This window comes from Lissotriton vulgaris, chromosome 1_1 (genome assembly GCF_964263255.1).
Source record: "Lissotriton vulgaris chromosome 1_1, aLisVul1.2, whole genome shotgun sequence".
In the NCBI taxonomy this organism is placed as follows: Eukaryota; Metazoa; Chordata; class Amphibia; order Caudata; family Salamandridae; genus Lissotriton; species Lissotriton vulgaris.
Window position 1 is genome coordinate 862,907,952 of NC_141685.1, and position 20,996 is coordinate 862,928,947.

Genomic DNA, 20,996 nt, shown 5'->3' on the forward strand with positions numbered 1-20,996 from the left:
AAACCAGCCTTCCTTATGGGGGTCGCTAGGCTGTCATTCAAACAATCTGAGGTCCCTTGAGAATCCCATATTAGGGCAAAACCAGAAAAATAACCTATAACCCAACTTCGCCTCATTTTGTACCCGCTTGTCAAGGCGGTTTTCAAGACCTTGAGGCGCACCCGTTTAAAAAATCCGTGGGCCCCAAATTTATAAAGAAACCCACCTTGCCGGTTGTCTCCCTCTGCTAAAACCATTTCTTGTTAACAACATCCGATGCCCTTAAACTGAAATGCTATTAAGTACCTTTTAATATCCAGTTAAGCCAAGCCACCCTTTAGAAGCTTCCTTCTTAGTTTCTTCCAGGATAATCTTGCGCTTTTCTGCACCATGTAAAGCTTTCAATTTTACCCTGGATTTTACTGATGATTTTCTGTTGAAAAGTGAGAGGGATCGTGTTGAATAGATATGTCAGTTTAGGGAGGACCAACATCTTTACTTGGTTTTCCCTTCCATAGATCGTTATAGGGATGTTTTTCCATCTAGCATAGAGATACTCAATGCCCTTTTCAATTTTGACCAGATTTAAGAGGGGGATTTTCTTCAGGCCCTTCACTATTTTTATACCAAGATATCTAAACTCCCCACTTTCTGGGCCTCCCCTGTAGGATGTATGCCAACACATAAGTTCAGTGTTGGCCGAATTAGCAAGATATCCCGGCAATGAGCCAAACTCCAGCAACAATGTCTCGATCCGGGCGATAGCAATGTTGGGGTCACTGGAATATATGATGACATTATCAGCGTAGAGAGCGATTTTACAATGGTAATCTTGTGATACAAATAGACCAATACCGTTACCTAGCCTGATCATCTGTGCCAACGGTTCAATATATATATTGAATAAGAGTGGGGATAAATGGCATCCTTGCCTTGTTCCTCTCTGTCTTTCAAAACTAGGAATTAGGGAACCATTTAGAAAGATTTTTGCAGATGCCCCAGCGTAACATATTGGGCCCATACCTGCAGTCTCTAACACTCCCCGTAGAAATCTCCAGCACACTCGATAAAAAGCCTTAGCCGCGCCTAAGGCCACTACCGCTAAGGGAACGCCCATGATCTCTGCCAAGTCAATGTTCCCGATCAAAATTTGAGTTTGCTCCTGGATGGATCTCCCAACCATGAAGCCTTTCTGACCGGAGATTATTAGGCTTGGGGCCAGTTTTGCCAATCTCCCTGCTAAAATGCCTACGGGGGTCTTTCCCAGGCTTCAATCTTAAGACTATTCCAGGATCTGAGGTGCTGTAAAATGAATTAAAAATTGTATGAAGTATAGCCAGAAGCTCATCTGCTAACAGTTTGTAAATTTCATTGGGGAGAGAGTCAAGGCCGGCTTCTTTTTTATTTTTTGCTGTCTTAATTTGAACCTCTATCTCAATAGAGGTAGGCACTTCTAACAATTCTTTTGCAGCTTCGGTTAACACGGGTAGGGACTTGTCCCTTAACAATGAGCTAATTGCTTCAGGAGAAGGGTTTATGTCCTCTCTATATAAGGTTGAAAAAAGACACTGAAGACTTTCCTGCATTTCTGCATGCTTACTTAATTTAGAACCAACATTATCTATGATAAGTTTGTTTATATAATTTTTTGCCCGGTCCAGCCTTGCTCTCCAGGCAAATAATACTCCGGCTCTCTCGCCGTATTTGAAATTCTCCATGTTCCGTGCTTGCCACTGGGCCTTACATTTCTCATCTTGGAACATCCTGATGCTTCCGCCTGGCTTTCTCGAGTTCCTTCTTCAGCTCGTCCAAATCCCTAACATCCTCTTGATTAATAAGCATCCTTTCTTTTTCAAGGGCAGATATTCTTGACTCTAGGGCCTGTAATTCAAGGAACTTTTTTTTTATTATTCCTATTTGTCTGCCCAATACCCCTCTCAGGTTGGCTTTATATGCGCCCCAGACCTGATCTATTGAGGTGGAGCCTATATTAAAAGTAAACAAATTGTAGCCTCTTTAGTTGCCTGTATTATCCCCGAATCTGACAGGAATGCTCTATTCAAAGTCCACCTTGATTGTGGGGATGGACTACTCATAGCATTTACAAGGAGCAAGGGGGCATGGTCTGAAAGATGACTTGGGGCTATAAAAATACTTTGGATCTTATCTAAGGCCTCTTTATTGATTAGGACATAATCTATCCTTACAAAGTGGTTATACTTTTTACTATGAAAAGTAAAACCCTGTGCATTACCCACCTTAGCTCTCCAAACGTCCACCAAATTGATATTTAATAGGAGATTTTTCAGGACCCTTCGGGTTTTCAGAGATCCAATGACATGGCTCCGATTAGACCTATCCTTGACCGGATTGAGCCGGACATTGAAATCGCCTCCCACTATTATAGGGGGGATACTGAGATGAGGTTAACGTGTAATTTAGCCAGGAACGAGGGATCGTCCACATTGGAGCCCTAGAATGAGGAACAAGTCAATTTTTCCCCTTCGAAATCCAACTGGGCAATAATCCATCTTCCTGATTGGTCTGTTAAAACCGATTTTATTTCACAGGAAAATCCCTTCTTGACCAAAATTGCCACCCCTCGGCAATTTATTGATTGTTGAGAGTGGCAAAAACATTGTATCCACAAGAGTTTAGAAAAAATACTCTTGGACTCTGTTTGGTTTGGGTGAGTTTCCTGCAATAGGCACACCTGAACTGGTAACATCTTTAAATATTTAAAGATCAATCTTTGCCTTCTAGAGCATCTCAGGCCATTTATATTCCATGACATAAATTGAATATTACAGCCCCCCTTCATTTTGTCTTTCCATAGTGAATTCCCTTCTTAGTGAATAACATTTACAGTTTGGTCTAAATGGCCAGTGAGATGAGAGTTTTTTTTCGACATGTTTTATGCCACCCTGTGCCCCACCCCTTCTCAACCCCCTTTCCCCCTTACCTTCCCAACACCTCATGTCCCCCTAGCCCCCTTACACCCGAAGGAACTCTACCTTCCAAAAGGCAAATGCCTATTCAGACTCCTCCCCTCTCCGGGCTTAAAGATAAACAAAAAAATAATAATCATAAACTGTCTGCTTGACTCTGAACTCCCGTTCTCCCCCTCACAGATCGCCCTGCTTATCATGCTGAATTTTCGCAATTAGGGTGTCAACTTCCAGTAGTGTACGGATCAAATGCATGTGTTTATTCCACATAACGCGGAGTGTGGCTGGGAACCTTAGTTGAGCCTTTGCCCCCAACCCATTCAGCTCCGATAGTCTTTTCCCCAGTTCCCACTGTCTTTCGCTGTTATGTGAGAGATATCCGATCTGATTAGGAAGGAGAAAGGAGACTGTTCTGAGAATGGAGAGGAGATAGCACCTTCCTTAAGGGCAGCAGATAAAATCTGTTCTTTCACTGAATAGGTACAAAATTTACCACAATTTTCCGGGGTTTCAGCTCCCAACACAGTCCTAATCTTGATTTTGAGGCTCATCCCTGCATTTTAAAAATGTCAGAGCACAGTGTTGCCAAAATCCCTCTCCGACATGTTTATGTAAATATGCCTCTCTGTGTAATGTTGGATGCTTGCAGCACCCTCCCTATTATGATGGCATTGATGTCTAAGAGGTGAGCCTGAGAGTAGAGGGCATGGATGGAAGGAGAAATCTGCAACCTGGTCATTCTCTTTCCAAGATATATTCCGTATAACAACATTAAGTAGTACATCAAAATTAGGATGTGTAATATCTATAGAACATGTACCCCAGCCTTTTTTCACTTAGGGGTACCGGTTTTGTAGCACCAAGTTCTTTTGCCTTTGTCGTGAGTGTCACAATTTGCTTAAGGTCACACCCCAGAAGCGACCTGGTTGTCCCAAACTGCAAGGCTGTTAAAGTGCCCGTGTTTGTTGTGTGGTCACCGTGCTAAGAACCTAGTGATCTTGACCCAAGAAGGTCTTTGGACTTGATTACTCATTTGAAAATGTTATGGAGTGGGCAGGGCAGACAGCTCTGTTTGCTTTCCATCAGGACCTCTGTTGTGCAATAAGTATCCTCAACTAGAGAGGGTTTTGGCCCTTAATTAGTAAGGCTAGGCCCATAATACCAATATCAAAACAGAAGGAATGCCAATACTGATCAAAAGTCATTCTGTGTGATCCCACGTAAGACTCACTGTGATCAGATACTCATTTCTTTTTTATTTTTTCGTGCCAATAAAAAACCCGCCCGGTCAAATTTTAGGAACAGTTTTTTCAATGGTCAACACAAAACTATGGTAACTCAATTATTTTAATAGACCACACAAAACCACATATATTCCATTATTTACATATGTTTAGACATCACACTTATTGGACAACTAATGACAAAATATAGATAACAAATTATACATTTTTCAAAGAATGAAAAAGCTCAAATTCCAAAAACTTCAAAATAAAAAGATCCAAAACTCAAAAACCAGGAATAAGGACAGAGCCCAAAGGTGGTTAATAGTACTTTTGAATGAGTAGTCTCTTGACAATCTTAGTCTGGGCAAAGACCAAACAGTGTGCCTTCCAGGGCAACCAGGTAATTTAGTCAATCTTTTTACAACCGTTCGATCTAAGATGCAAAACAAGGTTGACCCGACAGTCTGTTTTGTCACTTGAAAGGTGATATTATGGTTCAAACCCAGGAAGTCACTTTATTGAGTTTTCCTCAGGACCGAGAACTAGAAAGAGCTGAAAGATAAAGAAAGGTATGAAACAAAGAAGAAAGACATTTCTTGTGTTATCATTTACAACACAGTTTGTGTTGGAAGAACAACTAAACATGACTTCCCATAGTCTTTGTTTTTAGGAATTACCATGGTCTGAGATCAGCCAATCTCAATTATAAGGGTAATCCTAAGAACAGCGTTCTACACCCTGTTTTCAGAGCTGTAAGAAAAAGGGGCAAGAAGATGCAATGAGTCCAATTCAGTCTTATGTATGCATGTTTGTCGTGTGTTTCATCATTCTTAATCTACGTTTTCTTTAAAATGACTTACTTTCGGAGCTCAAAAGTAGTGAAGTGTGGGGAGGAAGTCCATTGTTTTGGGGATGTACGTCAGTACAACGCGATCAAAATGATCGCTGTACTTTACGACGCAGCTATTACAACGCAAGTTGTTACAATGACTAGCGTTGGAGGGCGCAGGATTGTGTATTAGTTTAATTTTCTATTCCAACTCCAGCCCACGTAACAGTAGGGAAGGTGTTGGAATAGAAAACCAAACTATTCCTTTAACAAAAGCGCCCTCCAGCGCAAGTCGTAGTAACGACTTGCGTTGTAATGGCTGCGTAGTAAAGGACGTGTGGCGTAAACAGTGTGTTGTAAAGGATGTTTATCTTGTTTTGGACCAAGGTTGATCTGAAGAAAGGGAACATTTTTTGAAAATAATTTTTGTTTTCATGATACTCTGAAGCTATTGTCAAAAGACTCACTTGAATATGAAGAATCAAGCGACCTGAAAAGAGAATGAGAGGAAGATTTTGGGTGATACAATCCTGTCCATTACTGTCCAAAAAAAGGTTGAAATTGTGTTCTTGCAAGAATTACCTTTATTTTTTTATTTTTTTTATTGATCACATTTTGAAGGGCGAGGGTAGAGTTCCATCGTGATGCAATCCTTCATTCAAAAAGAAGATATGGGAATATTGAAAGTTTACTTGGCTCATATCTTTTTTTTATTTTTCATTGCATAGTGGCAGCCTCATTTGTCCGTTTCGGACCAAAGCGTTTTACCCAAATGTAGACCATTCACATGGACATCAAGACTTTATATTTTATGCCGCATGTATACCAAAGTTGAAGAAAATGAGCAATAACGATACCGAAAATGATTTGAGATGGACTGTGTTATCTAAAGTGGAGAAAGGCTCTCATGGTGGAGACTTGAAGAGAAAATTACTGCAGAGAGAAGCAATTCTCATAGTTACATTTAACACCCCAGTTAACGGCCTTAATGAGATTTACAGTTTGTAAATGATTGTAAAAGATTTCTTCTCTGAATTACCTCAGATGCAGTGACGGTTTTTCACCTTCCATCCCTTAAGGTCTGAACCACCTAAAACACATTCCCTTCGGGTCATGTACCTAGAGAATAACACTGTCAAGAAAAAAACTGTGCACCTTAACTCAGGCTGACACATGACTGCCAGAATAAAAAAGTGAATATTCTTGTATGTGTCACACAGGGATGACATACCCCTCACCATACGTGGTTGTGCCTTTGTGAGTACAGATTTTCATTAACATGAATAGACGGAGTTAGCCTCTTAAATGCATTCCGTTTCTGACAAGTACTTCTTTCTCCACTACTTTTTTGAGGAAACTAAATTTTACAGAGCTGCTACACATCATTGTTTTTACAGTTCGGTAACCAAGACAACGACAGGATTACGTCTTCACTCCCCACGTGAATGTGTACTTTAAGCACAGCCAGAAAAGAAACCCAGAATCGCTTAAAAGCTTTTGAGACAGTAGACGCTGGAAGCCTAAAACAGAATACAGTAAGGTATGTGTCTGGTTTAGATCGTTACCTAGCTTCAGGCTGGTGATTTATAGCATGGTTCGGTGAGTCAGCAATGTTGCCCTCACTGCAAGATACCAATCGATATTTTACTTGTCCACAAATTAACAAACCTAAATCACAATGCACAACGAGCATGGCGTGATTGTTTGCTATATTTTACACAAGTGGTAAAAACAAAGAACATCGTTATATCTATGCAATTGGCTCACACTGTTGGTTCCTCGCAAGAGGTTAAATTGCATGGTGTGATTGCCTGCCACTCTGGAATACATGCAGCATAAAATACAAAAATCTTGATGTTCATATGAATGGTCTACATTTCGGTAAACACTTCTGTCCAAAATGAGCAAATGAAGCTGCCACTTTGCATCAAAAAACAAAAGAAATATGATCCAAGTACACTTTCAATATTCCCATATCTTCTTTTTTATTGGAGGATGGCATCATAATGGAAATCTACCCTCGCACTTCAAAATTTGTTTAATAAAAATTTTTTAAAACAAGGTAATTCTTGCTAGAACATGATCTCAAGCGTTTTTTGACAGTAATGGACAGGATATTATCACCCCAATTCTTCCTTTCATTCTCTTTGCAGGCCACTTGATTCTACAGCATCTTCATGTTTTCTGCCCTTTCTCTTCATATTCAAGTGAGACTTTTGACAATAGCTTCAGAGTATCGTAAAAACTAAAATTATTTTCAAAAAATGTTTCATTTCTTCTTCAGCTCAACCACCGTCCAAAACAATATACTTTTTCCCCACACTACTACTTTGGAGCTCCGAAAGTAAGTAATTTTAAAGAAAACGTAGATTAAGAAGGATGAAACACATGACAAACATGCATATATAAGACTGACTAGGACTCATTGCTTCTTCTTGCCCCTTTTTCTCATAGCTTTAAAAATAGGGAGTACAATGCTGTTCTTAGGATTACCCTTAAAATTGAGATCGGCTGAACTCAGACCAAGGTAATTCTTACACACTAAGACGATGGGAAGCGAGTTTAGTTGTTCTTCCCACACAAACTGTGTTGCAAATGATAGCACAAGCAATTTCATTCTTCTTTGTTTCATTTCCTTTCTTTATCTTTCAGCTCTTTCCAGTTCTGGCCCCTGAGTGTTGACCATAATATGACCTTTCAAGTGAAAAAACAGACTGTTAGATCAACCTTCTTTTGCATCTTGGATTGAACGGTTGTAAAAAGACTGACTAAATTACCTGGTTGCCCTGAACGGCACACTGTTTGGTCTTTGCCCAGACTAGGATTGTCAAGAGACTACTTGTTCAAAAGTACTATTAACCACCTTTGGGCTCTGTCTTTTTTCCTGTTTTTTGAGTTTTGTTTCTTTTCATTTTGGATTTTTTGGAATTTGAGTGTGTGCATTCTTTGTAAAATGTAAAATTTGTTGTCTATGTTTTGTCTTTTGTTGTCCAATAAGTGTGATGTCTAAACATATGTTAATAATGGTCCATGGATTATATGTGGTTTTGTGTGGTCTATGAAAATAATTGAGCTACCATGTTTTTGTGTTGACCATTGAAAAAATTGTTCCTAAAATTGACCGAACAGTTTTTATAAAAAAAATAAAAAATAAATGAGTATCCAATCACAATGAGTCTTACATGTGATCACACAGAATGACTTTTTTGATTGAGCATCAGTATTGGCATTCCTTATGTGTGCAATAAGTATCAGCAGTTGCCACATTTCCTAGCACTGATAAGATTGACACTTCCTTTCCATATGCGCGTTACTGATGCTCTCCATCATATAAGGTAATTCATTGTTTATAACACCACTACACTCTGATTAAACTTTGTCTTTATTTATGTCCTTCCAGGTCAAAGGTGACCCTCAAAGCAGTTTCAGTGAGCTCAATCTCCTCGTGACAGTGAGTGACATCTTTTTAGCAGGCACAGAGACCACTTCCACAACTCTACGCCATGGGCTGTTGTACATGATGCTCTACCCAGACATTCAAAGTAAGTGCCATATTTGCTTTTGGTGTTTCATGGAACAAAAGGGCAAAATGAGTTTAAGTCCCATCAGGGCTCTATCTCTCTTCTTAAAAAATAACATTATTGATCAAAAAGCTTATATCACAACTTACCAACAGTCTACCTGAATTGACTTGTGACCATCTGACACTCTTAATTTTTTCCTCTCTAACTTTATCCAAATGAGCCTTCTAACAGTCCAACTTAAGGGGCATTTACCCCAGTTACCTTATCATTTCATTTAGTTTTAAATATAGATTTTTTACATAGTTAAAATATTTGCAAAACTATTGTATTCATGAAATTTGAAAAAGCATCTATTTATAGGCTGTGGGCCCCCCTGCAGAATGTGATGGGGCCACCGAGTCGCCCGTATCTCGTAGATATTTTATTGCCTTGGACTGAATCGGTCCCCCTTTGAAGGCGAAAATGACAAATTCTATTCTGTTCAATTACATAAATATATAGCTTTTATTACCCATGAGGAGCAGTAGCAAGCACAATACAAATGCAATGAAGGGGAGATTTTTTTCTTTTTAAATGGGTTTGCAGTGACGTAGTGTCCTCCAGACAGTCCAGACTTTTCTGTCAATTGCATTGCACCTAGCATTGTATTGGGCCTGAGGGGGCTTTTTTTTATAAATAAAATCCAAGTAGTGGCAAAAAAATACGAACCTGCAAAGTTGTATTGGCAAATAGGGTTATGGGCAGTACTTTCTCTGTGGTTGCTGGTGCATGACACTTATTAACAGGGTCACTGGAATTATGCGACAGGGAATTACTAAATTATGCGGCAGGGTTAACTTAATTATGCAGCAAGAAGACGGATACTATGCAGTGTAATGTGGCACATTTTGTGATAGTACTACTTCATTAGTTCATCATTTTTACACATCTGAGCTAAGGTTTGACTTCACTAGTACTAGCTTACCACCCAAATACAGGAATAAACAATTAATGATGGAAAGTCAACATTTGTGTAAGGCCTTCCCCTGTGCAGCAGAACATGTTGCTTCATTTTCAGTAACTTTTGGGCCTTTTAAAAAATGGTCCCACAAGCAGCAGTCCCGATCCTTCGGAGTAAAATGTTCCTGGCTTCCTGTTCTATCATCTCAGAAACAAGGCCAGCTATGACTCAAGCAGCGATGTTGCTTAGGAGACTGTCATGAAGTATTGACTTCATGGTGATGGCTTGGAAGTAACTCCATGTCATACAGTTAACAAAATCAATATACAGGCAGCAGTCCAGGGCAAGACATCACCGTGCTTCTCTTCCTCAAATATACTCTTTGGCTAAGTTTGGTTTCAGTAGGGCACACACACTACAGAAGGGGCACAAATGAGGTGCAATATTCCATTATACCTTGTTGAGGACTACTGGGTGCTAACCTCTAATAGTCCACCTAACAGAAGGTGTGCCTGCCCGCTGTGTGTTTGGTGTTCGGACACACTATAGACTGAAGAGGTGAATCAACTTGGCACTGTGCATGGACAGCAGATGGCACAGCGCCTACTGAAGCTTTCTGCTGCAGTAGCATGTTATGGCCGAGACAGCTCGGCAAGTGTGGGGTCTAACTCTTGGTTATCTTTCCCATCTCTGCAAGTGACAGCTGATGCTTGGAAAACTTTGAGATAAATGAAGAAGGAGGATGCAGTTTTCTAGATCTGAGACACAAACATTTCAAAGACTCACTTGAAGTGCTTATGGCTGTGCAGGTACCGGGCCTTGCTGCTATTCCTCAAGCTGATCCATTTTTGCAGTCAGCTGGTACCTGCTTCACCTTCTACAAGAGCATATCATATAAGTCTACTTCTCGGTGTCTGTGGGAGAACATTTATATGCTCATTGGGAGATCCTCCCACAAACATCTTCTTGATCCTTGGAACCATTTGTTTATTTTGCTTTTGCTAAGAAATGACCTTCCATTAGGGTTAGATTGCCTCTCAGTGAGATTTCGCAACACAGGCGTTAGAGGCAGATCGGAACTCTCCGCATTGAGAAATCTGCATCTTGACCATTCATTCCTTTATCATGCATATCATTACAGTGACATGCCTTAGGGAAGCTCTGGACTTTGGAATGGTACAATTTACTTTTCCAACGACAGTCTGTGCAACAGTAGGGAAAGTGTTGGAGTGTAAAGTACACCACCGCTTGCCCTAAGGTATGTCATTGTACCGATATGCGTGATACAGAACTTGGAAAGATGCATTAATTGTAATGGCAGTGCATGATTTGTGAAGCATTGTAAATGCTGTTTTCCCATTTTGACTATTACTGAAGAGAGGAAAAACACTGTATGAACAAAAACATCAACGCGGTGCACAGTGCAACATTTAAGAGACACATTTTATGTGCAATCAGGCTAAGACCCAATATTAGTTTTGTGGTACACTTATATTAACTTAAACACACAATGTAATAAATAATGAAGGACATTTTAACTCTCAGTGCACAGAGAAATGATAAAGCGTGTTTAAAATGAGCAGTGTATGACATTGAAAATACATCTGACACCTTGCCATGTCAACTTTAAAATGCTTTATTATGGAAACACAGCACACTAACATTGCATGCATATTAATTTAACACAAATTTGTATTAATTCTGAATTCACGCTCATGCACCAACACTTTCTTATTGTGTCAGGATCTTAGAAGAAAAATTATAGTCTCTAGTAAGCATATGCTAAAGCAAAGTTTCTTTAAAATATAGCTAACGTCAAAATAATTCAGGGGCATGTGACTCAACAGATTGGATTTCACATTTTGTATTCAAATTGTATTCTCTGTTTACAGTCACTTTGTTCACTTACAACATTTTATGCATATCAATTGAAGCTGACACCTATTTTACTTACTGATTTCTCTGTCTAGGAAGAGCCCAAGAGGAAATTGATCAGGTGATCGGAAGAGAAAGGAAACCTACAATGGATGACCGGGCAAATATGCCTTATGTCAATGCTGTCATCCATGAAATTCAGCGATATAGTGATATTACTCCCCTCTCTGTACCTCACATGACATCAAGAGACACAGAGGTTGATGGCTTCTTTATACCAAAGGTAATTCTAGTTTCAATTTCAATTCAGCAACCTCCTCTTAAGAGAGTCCAGTTCTCTTCAGACAGCTTTCCACATTCATTTTAATGGTAGATCAAAAGACATGGTTAGCCATTGATGGTCTTTGTTGCTCATTAGCAGTATACACAAAACAATCTCTGAATGCCTGTTAGAAATGGGAGTGTCTAGCTAGCAGTGGCTTGCACCCTGTCCAAGTAGGGACCCTTCCTTCTAGCCAGTGTAAAGTAGTTACTCAGCCAAGATAGGCCCTGCTCACCCCCTTGGTAACTTGGCACTGGAAGTCAGGCATATCTCAGATGCAATGAGTATTTGGACATAAACACAGTGACAACACTACAAATGAACACCGCACCAGTTTGCAAAAATCTTTATCTAAACCAAACAAGATCAAATCAACAAAAATACAACATATGCAAATCAAGTTATTACTTTTAAAAGGTTTAACCCCTTCCATGCTCATGACGAGCTCAGCTCGTCATGAGGCACATTGGAGCTGTGCTGATGACGAGCTGAGCTCGTCATGAAACAATGGGAAAACAAAGGATCCAGCACGGGGGGGGGGAAAGCCTTAGCAGCCAAGTGGTTAACACAGGTCAGTCAATATAACTTTTAGTACAAAGTACCTGGGAAAAACGAAAACAGGTGCAAGAAAGGTGAGGCTTCAGAAAGCAATGTGATGCATTGGTTCCTTACACGCAGAGAAAGGTTATGCATCAGTTCCTTGCTACCAGAGGAGGTGATCCGCTGGTTTCTTACTGTTATGCTGGGGAGGTGATGTGTTAGTTCCTTACTGTGATAGGAGGTGATATGTTGGTTTCTTGCTGTGCTGGGAGGTAATTTGTCATTTTCTTACTGCATGAGAAGGTGATGCACCGTTTCTCCAGACACACAGCCTTGGTTCCTTACTGATGCTCAGCATCGATGTTGACTTGGCACACAGGTGCAATGCATGGAAATTCCGGATGCTCTGGGGTCGATGCGGCAGAGGTGAAACAGGCACTGCGTTATTTCTCCCAGCCACCAACAGGCACTGCATGGATCCTTCGGCCACAGCATGTGATGTATTGCTTTTTTACTACATGGCAAGCTTGTGGCGGGATAAACAGGCACAGCAGGTTGCTGTGTTGATTTTATTTTTGCTTATGTTGCAAAGCCACCTCCAATGTCCCCGAATTGTAATTGGCACCTTGTGGCATGTCAGAACTCCCAGCAGAGGAGTTCAGGGGCTGCAGGTGAAGTCTTTGATGGCCCTAAGACTTCAAACAGTAGTCAAGCACACACATGCCATTGGAGACCCTTAATAAGCAGGATACAAAGCAAAGTCGAGTCCTTGTACTTCTGCAAGACAGAGGGCAGGCCAGCACAATACAGCAACAAGCAGAGTGGCAGATCCCCTCATACTGCTTCTCCAATTCTTCTTCTTGGCAGAATCTCATCTCAGTCCAAAAGTGTTCTAAAAATGTGGAGTTAGAGATCAAATACTTATACCTCTTTTGGCCTTTAAAGTAGGAATACTTCAAAGGATAGTCTTTGTAGTGCACAGATCTTGCCTTGCCCTGTTCTGGCTCCAGATACACTACTCGGGGGTGGAGACAACATTGTGAGAGGACAGACACAGCCCTATGCAGGTGTCAGTGACTACTCTTTTCACCACTCTAGTTTAGGAAGGCCCATCAGCCTGGTGCTTGCCAATCAGGAAATGTAGGGCACACCTTAGCTCCTTTTGTGTAATTGTCTAAACCAGACATGGATTCCACAGGCAGGCAGAGGCACAGGATGGTAAAGCAAGAAAATACCCACTTTCTAAAAGTGCCATTTTCAAACATACAGTTTAAAAACCATCTTCAGAGAATTATGTGATTTAGGGAATCCAAACCCCAAACCTTTACCTGTTCCCAATGGAAAGTTAAACTTGTAAGATGATACAAGGAAGCTCCAATGATAACCTATTGGAGAGATAGTCCTTGCCATAGTGGAAAATGAAAGTAGGAGGATTTCACTATCAGGACTTGTAAAAGACATCAGTACATGTCCTACCTTTCGCATATACTGCACCCTGTCCATGCGACTACCTTGGGTCTGCCCTAGGGATGCCTTACATTCAGAAACAGGGAAGGTTTGGGCCTGAAAAGTGGATGCATTTGCCAGGCCAACATGGCAGTTTAAAACTGCACTCACAGACACAGCAATGACAGGCCTGAGACAGGTTTACAGGGCTAATCATGTGGGTGGCACAACCAGTGCTGCGGTCTCACTAGTAACATTTGATTTACAGGCCCTGGGCACACGCAGCACACTTTAATAGGGACTTACCAAAAATTCTAATCCTGGATAAACAAGTGGGTGCACTTGTCAGGTCGAAATGGCAGTTAAAAACTGCATTTGAAGACACTGCAATTGCAGGTCTTAAACAAATTTAGAGGGCTACTCATGTGGGTGGCACAACCAGTGCTGTAGGCCCACTAGTAGCATTTGATTTACTGGCCCTGGGGACACACAATTCACTTTACTAGGGACTTATCAGTAAATCAAATATCCCAATCATGGATACCTAATCATAATCACAATTTATACAAGGAGAACTTGCACTTTAGCACTGACCAGCAATGGTAAAGTACCCAGAGTTTAAATACCAGCAAACCGGAAGTCCGGCATACAATTAAAAATACAGGAGGTAGGGTGCAAAGAGACTGGGGAAAAAGCGCATAGGATGCCATGTCTCTATACAATCACATTGTGTGCTGTACCTGAAAATCTTTTACACAATGTCACTAAAAGTTGAACTTTAATAAGAATTACCTACTTCTCACTTATCTCTTTTGGTACAATTACTCATATACTAGAGTTTGTTTTAGACAATGCTAAGAAATGATAGTCACCACGTACCAGATCGGTGGCAAAACATGAACCTAAAGTGCCTTCTTTGGATTTGGTTGATAATTTCTAGATTACGTGTCTCACTAAAAAACTGTGAGGAGACGGGTAGGCCTTCATCATAAACTTGTATGGTCTACTTTCATACCTCCATTACCTCAGTCACCCTATTCTGAGATGCTGGCATTGACAACTTTGTTGCTGCTATCCAATTCATCTGGGTGCACTGCTAACAGCAACAAAGATGGTGATAGTTCAGCTTCCCCATCTGTAAGGACAGATCTTATAGTACCAAATGAAAACCAATAATGATCACCTTCAAAACTATCATGGGCTTTCACAAACAGATGAGTATTTTATCTGAGAAACTGTTCCAGCATTGTACTACACAAGATATATGTGCATTCGTAATGTGCCTCAAATTTGAGTTACTTGTCTTGCATCCACAGTAAGTGGTGGAAGCTTCCCTCTAAAATTAGCTGCCCCATTATAGGGACAGATCATATTTTGATGGACAAGACATGTATTTGTGGCAAATTATGCAATTAATGCATCACTAATGCATATCACTAACACACATGTAATCTTAAACGTTTCCTCGCAAACATCATTATACTGATCATGGATGTGAGAGGCACAGGACCAACATAGGTCTGTAGTTATGACACTCTTTCCAGTGCAATAATTACAATGGAAATGGCCTGCACTTATTTTATTGAAAACCTCGCATATTAGCTGAAATGTTTACCTCTGTTATTTGCAATGTGTTGAATATTAAATGGTTTCCTTATATGCCCCCTTGCTTCAATACATAATCTTGTTCATTAATTCTTGGCATTGTAACATACATTGATAGGCCTAAATCCAGTGCTTTTCAGTGTCCAAGCACACCTTCTCTGTCAATAAATGTTTCAAGTTTTCCACCAATCTTTGTCAAATTATAGCTTGGAGAATAATATACCTCAATTTTTCATACACATTTCTAAGCACAATTTTCTAGTTTTATTGTGAACCCCTATTTCTTCATGTCATACATGTTGAAAAAACTATTCAAACCTATAGCTTCTTTTTCATTTGTTTAAAGGGCATGCAATATGTTTTGTCTATAAAAGCCCCTCTGTAGTTCTCCAATACAGCACATAACATTGTGTATTAAGCTGAGACCCTGAAGGCTCAATGATTCCAAGTGCTCTAGCCAAAGAGTTTCACAGTGTGTTAAATTCTTCCTACAGTCACTTTCTCTTGGCAAACATTCTTTATTTTTTGAAGTTTTCTCCACACACAAGAAGGAACCCAAACCGCATCTATATATATAAACCACATATAATCTGGCATTAAGCAACCACCATAGTCCAATTGTTTCTGCCCCTGATGTGTACAGGACCTTATACTTGCGCAGCAGGTATACATTTCCTTTTAACTCTCTGTATAGTGCACATAGAAAAAAATATTCCCAATGCCATTGTTGTGGAAGAAGGACTATTTTCTGGTATATATGTATGAAGAAAGATGGTTCCTTTAGCATCAAATGTGTTCCACCTTTGTCTTCACACAGTTTCAACAATTTCTGCTCAACTTGATTTTAGCATGTTTATGGTATACATTGTACAACAAAGGGTCGTTTAGTTCAAAATCAAATTTGTATCAGTTTTATCACACCAAGGAAGTTAATTTCACAGGCATCCACCATCTATTGAGGAACATAATTTAACGTCATAAGCAACTGTGTAATGATCCATTTTGTTTTTGTATAATTTTGTGTTTGCTGTATTTTTGAATAGCCTTACAATGATTCATGAATAGATTCCTAATCGTATTGTCTCATCCATTTCCACTTCTATTATTAGGCATGCCACTGTGTCTCTCAAGATGCACTTTAGGATGTCTGATAGTTCCTAATTCTTTTGGTTTAATATCATCATTTAATAGTTTCTCCCTCGTTGTGTGGCTACTGTCAGTTAGGCTGTATGAACAGCTTTCTTGTGATAGCCTCTTGCGTGAAACATAATCTGAACATTGTTTGCTTTTGTTTCGTTCAGGGCTTAAGTACAACAGATTGGTTTATTTTTCATACGCTCATCATATGGAATACTTCCTTTAACTCTAATCGTATGTTGACTGCAAGCATGATGTATGATGTTGCTAGTTGTTTGAAATGAATTATTCTTAACCATCAATTTTAGATTCAGTTATATATATAATTTCTTAATTATGTATTCCTTTTGTGATTCTGAGAGTCAATTCTTTGTTGATCAAAAGTTTATTCATTATTTTCATTATTTTACATAGCTGTATCACTCTTCCCTATACATCCTGGATTGTTGTTCCTTTATCTTTTCCAATATCTTAATGGCTTAGCTCCTGTATCCAGATTTATTTGGCAATACTGTATGGTTAAGCATGTGAAATTCTTCTCCCTTTACATGTCAGGATAAAGCACAGACTTTTCCCTGGTCAGAAGGCAATTCAAAAGAAAAGCTAGAGAAAAATAATATCAATCTCGGATGTCTGACATCCAAACATTTCATGGATTTAAAAAAATCCAAGATTCTTGTGATCCAATTTGACAATTACTTTGTGTTCTACTCCCCCTCAAGTCAGTAACTCAATTGAGTAAAAATATCTTCAATAACCAAAAGCACTTGATCATAGGTTGTGCAAATTCTCTCTATAGGTTTTAAAGTTCTTGCTCAGTAGGCTACTTGATGTAATTCATCTGTGAGTTGGTTTATCCGAGACATTATGGCTCCAGTCACTAATGCTGACATATCAATTTCCACAATTAATCTATACGTCTGAAAATGGGAACAGATGTAAATGTTTCTTTCAGAAATTGATAACAACCCTTTGTGATCTCTTCCCCCCAAAAAGGGTTCTCTCTTTTTGTCCAGCTGTGTTTTTTAAAAGGACAGTAATTAAAAAATCTTTGAAATAATCTGTAAAACTTTTACATTCAATCGCTGAAAGTACTTCATTGGCTGCCAGTCCATAAAAAGTTTTTTTTTTAATCCTCCTACTTATCTCTAGAGCCTTCAGAGGACACTGACCAAAATACTAAGGGGTCTATTATGATGGCGGACGGACCATTGCATCGGGAAATGGGACCACCCGGCATGTGTGCAGCGGTCCCCCATATACAATTAGGGGGGGTGCATCCCGCATTTTTTACATTGCGGCGGGTGGTGCTGTCAGCAGCACTCGCCGCAATGCAAAAGAGGCATTTGTGCATTTGCATGCACAACGTGGCATGCACCATGGGGTGCCTGCCACGTTGTGCATGCAAATGTAGGGTGGTACCATGGGTACCCCCCATGTGCACTCTCACCCCCCCTACATCCTGGGGGCCTGAAACAGGCCCCCAACTATGAACACCGCATGCCTTCCCTTGGTGGCTACGCCACCACAGAAAAGCTGCTTTCCACCTGCAAAGTAATATGGATAGCGGTGTCTTGCAGACACCGCCACTATATTCAACCCTTTTCCGGATGGTCGACTCGTCGACCGGATGGAAAAGCGGTGGATGGTTTTCCCGTCCGCTGCGATATCCTTGCCATCATAATATGGTGGGGGGAAATGGGAGGCGGGTGGGAGATAATGTCAGGTGGATAGCCACCGCCATGCGGGTGGTGGTGATCTGCCTGCCATTATAATAGACCCCTTAGTGTCCAGAATCACCACCCATAGGACAACAGGTCCTTTCAGGTTGTAAAGGCTAACCTGCTCAAACCTCACAAGCACAGGAGGAAAATCTTTCACAGTCCTGGGCACTAGGCCCTGGAACCAGATTGGCTGGGAGTTAAGATTCACAGACTCAGAATAGATCTTTACACGGCAACTGAAGACTTAGCTGAATAACCTCTCTGATGCCTTAAAATCCTCCTCACTTATTCTCTAACTCATCGGTCTCCTCCAAGACGGATCAAGTTAGACTAAGGTCATACTGCCACATTCTTTTTTTCTGCTTAGCGCCAGGATGCTCCTCCGGGAGTGGCAGTACTCATACTCATACTCTAGACTAAAGGTGTGAGTGAGTAGTTTAATAACATAATAATTGTTAGCTGGGTGAGCTGGGTGGGTAGAGGAGAACAATCTATTGCAGGTGACTGCGTGATTTTTAACTTTTGCAACAAATCCCCAGTTTAGAGTGTTTTACATGTATGTGGGTCAAATGAATTGCCGCCACACAATATCACAGCTGTTCCCCTTGACTTTTGTTTTATAGACCAAAAGAGGCAGTCTTAGCCTCACAGGAGTCTCGGGTGCCCTGGATGCTAGGTAGGAAAAAGAGAGACCCTCAGGGGGGAATGCAGCTAGGGGTTTTAGTAGCCTAAGGGAGCCATGGAGCGCGGGTGATAGGTTTGAGTGCCTATCTGCATGAATGATCAGTACTGACTTGACCCCTAATTTGCTAATTCTATGGATGTGAGAGATCAGGATAGTAGCAAAGTGTCTGAGCCAATGATCATTAAAGAATATCACATGACTACTATTGGAAATCCTAAGCCCACCGCACACCCTGGGGCAGTGGAAATTGAAGGGCATAGCATAGATCCACATACTCAGGGTTGGGACTCACATCATGTAATGTGGCAGGACTAAAAAATAAGATTGATGTACCAGATTGGCACAAATTGATGTCTGGTTCCTACATCTTTTACTTTCTGGAAACATGTCAAATGATGGTTCGTCCTATTGATGGATACATATGTTTTGGGCTAAAACATCAGTGATGGTTAGGGCGAAGTGGGATCTAGTGACCTATATCCTGAACACTAGATTTCGGAAACATTTTAAATTCATCAATGGATCTCTCTATTTTCATTTATTGTTATGCAAGGTGGGCAAGCCATGTAACATTCTTTTAATGTATTTTTACAATGACAGCTTGAGAACCCAAGTAGTGATTGATCTAGAGTTAGTCATCCAGGCAGTCATGTCCTTGAATATTAAACCTGTGAGCATTATTTGGGTAGGAGATTTTAATATACATCATTGTTCATTCATAGACAAACCAGTTTGTGGAGTCATTGTCCTACAAGATAGGCACTTGCACATTTCAAACATGGTAATTATGGAACAGCCTTGAATAGTCTAATGTTGAAGCTAAGCCTCCGAGGCAAAATAGTAAGCTGAATGAAAGCAAAAGCTTAGCACCCACATGCTTTAGAAATAATTACGAGTTTACCATTGACTTTATCATGGCCTCGGGAGCCTTAGAACCAGTTATTAAAGGCTTTGAAACAGCTACCATTGGGTTTAGCGATCATGCAATGTTAGAGGTCAGGATGATCCAAGCCAAGTAAAGCTAAATTACATCAAAATTAGGATTAGGCCCTATTCTTGCAATGGTAAATGGATATTCAATTAAGTGGGAGAAAGTAGATTACTTAGCCTTTCTGCCATCGATATTACCGCACACTATGCCCAAGATAAAGCTATGTCTAGATCTTGAGGCTAATCCATTAAAAATCATTTCTTTTTTTTTAACTATCAATTTTTTTGTTAAACAGGCATTGAGTCATAGGTCACACCAATCGCAGCCCAAGAGAGGGGTTGGTTTGACTCTGATTGTAACCTAGCTAGAATAGTTGCACATAGCTCTACAGCAGAAACCAAAGGATATGGCATCAATTAGGTTGGCGTATGTGCATTTTAAACAGACTATCGCTCGAAGAAAGAAATGCATAATGGAAGCAGCGTGGGAGGATTTAGTACAGGCCAGTGCCCTTAAGGTTTGTTGATCCTTTTGGAAGGCTATTAATAACGACTACTTTAGGGGGCCCCATGAACCCTCAATTGAGTTGCACATCGCAGAGGAGGCGTGGGTTAACCACTGTACTGCCATTTATAATAACAGTCCTCTCACAAGCATTTATCAAGCAACACAAAATAGCACAGGAAATCATGGGACCCAAGGGACAGATTCCCTGCAGCACTCTCTACAGCCTGTCAGTTTGTCTGCAGTTAAAACTGGCCAGGACGAAAGCAGCAAAGGAAAGGCCCTGGGCCCAGAAGGCACCTCTCTGGATATGTATCGGGAGCAGCAAGACCTGAAGGCCCTGTTGTTAGCGAATGCTTACAATGACATTGCAGAGATAGGCCCCTCAACCTCAAGGAAATCTTCTATTATAATTTTGATATACAGAAAAGGCGATAAATCCCTTCCACTGTTAGATTTCACTGCAAAAGTTATGGGGCATATACTACTCAACAGATTGGAAGATTGGGCTTCCACTAATAACATACCGGCTGATACCCAATTTGGATTTTAAAAAAGGGCTGAGTACAGACCACCAATGTTGAATTCTGTGGCTGAGATACGTAAAATCTCTATGTGAGGAGATTGGCTTGGTGGAACAATTTAAAGATTCAGACTCCTGGAAATGATAGCCAAGGATAAGCTGAAATATTGCATTCAGAACAAGGCCATGGGGGAGAGATGGATGGGGAAAAGAGTTAAACTGACAGTTTTTGCTCAGTATGATGGCCCACAAGGAGGG

General features: G+C 40.4%; 1 protein-coding gene across 1 annotated transcript in view; it reads left to right on the top strand.

Moving 5' to 3' along the window:
* Window positions 1-20,996, top strand: part of LOC147748034 (cytochrome P450 2D6-like) — a 260,715-nt gene that overhangs the window by 167,297 nt on the left and 72,422 nt on the right. Inside the window, exons 6-7 of the mRNA XM_086958064.1 lie at window positions 8,383-8,524; window positions 11,417-11,604. Of these exons, the coding sequence (XP_086814190.1) occupies window positions 8,383-8,524; window positions 11,417-11,604 (330 nt within the window). The remainder of the gene's footprint in view (window positions 1-8,382; window positions 8,525-11,416; window positions 11,605-20,996) is intronic.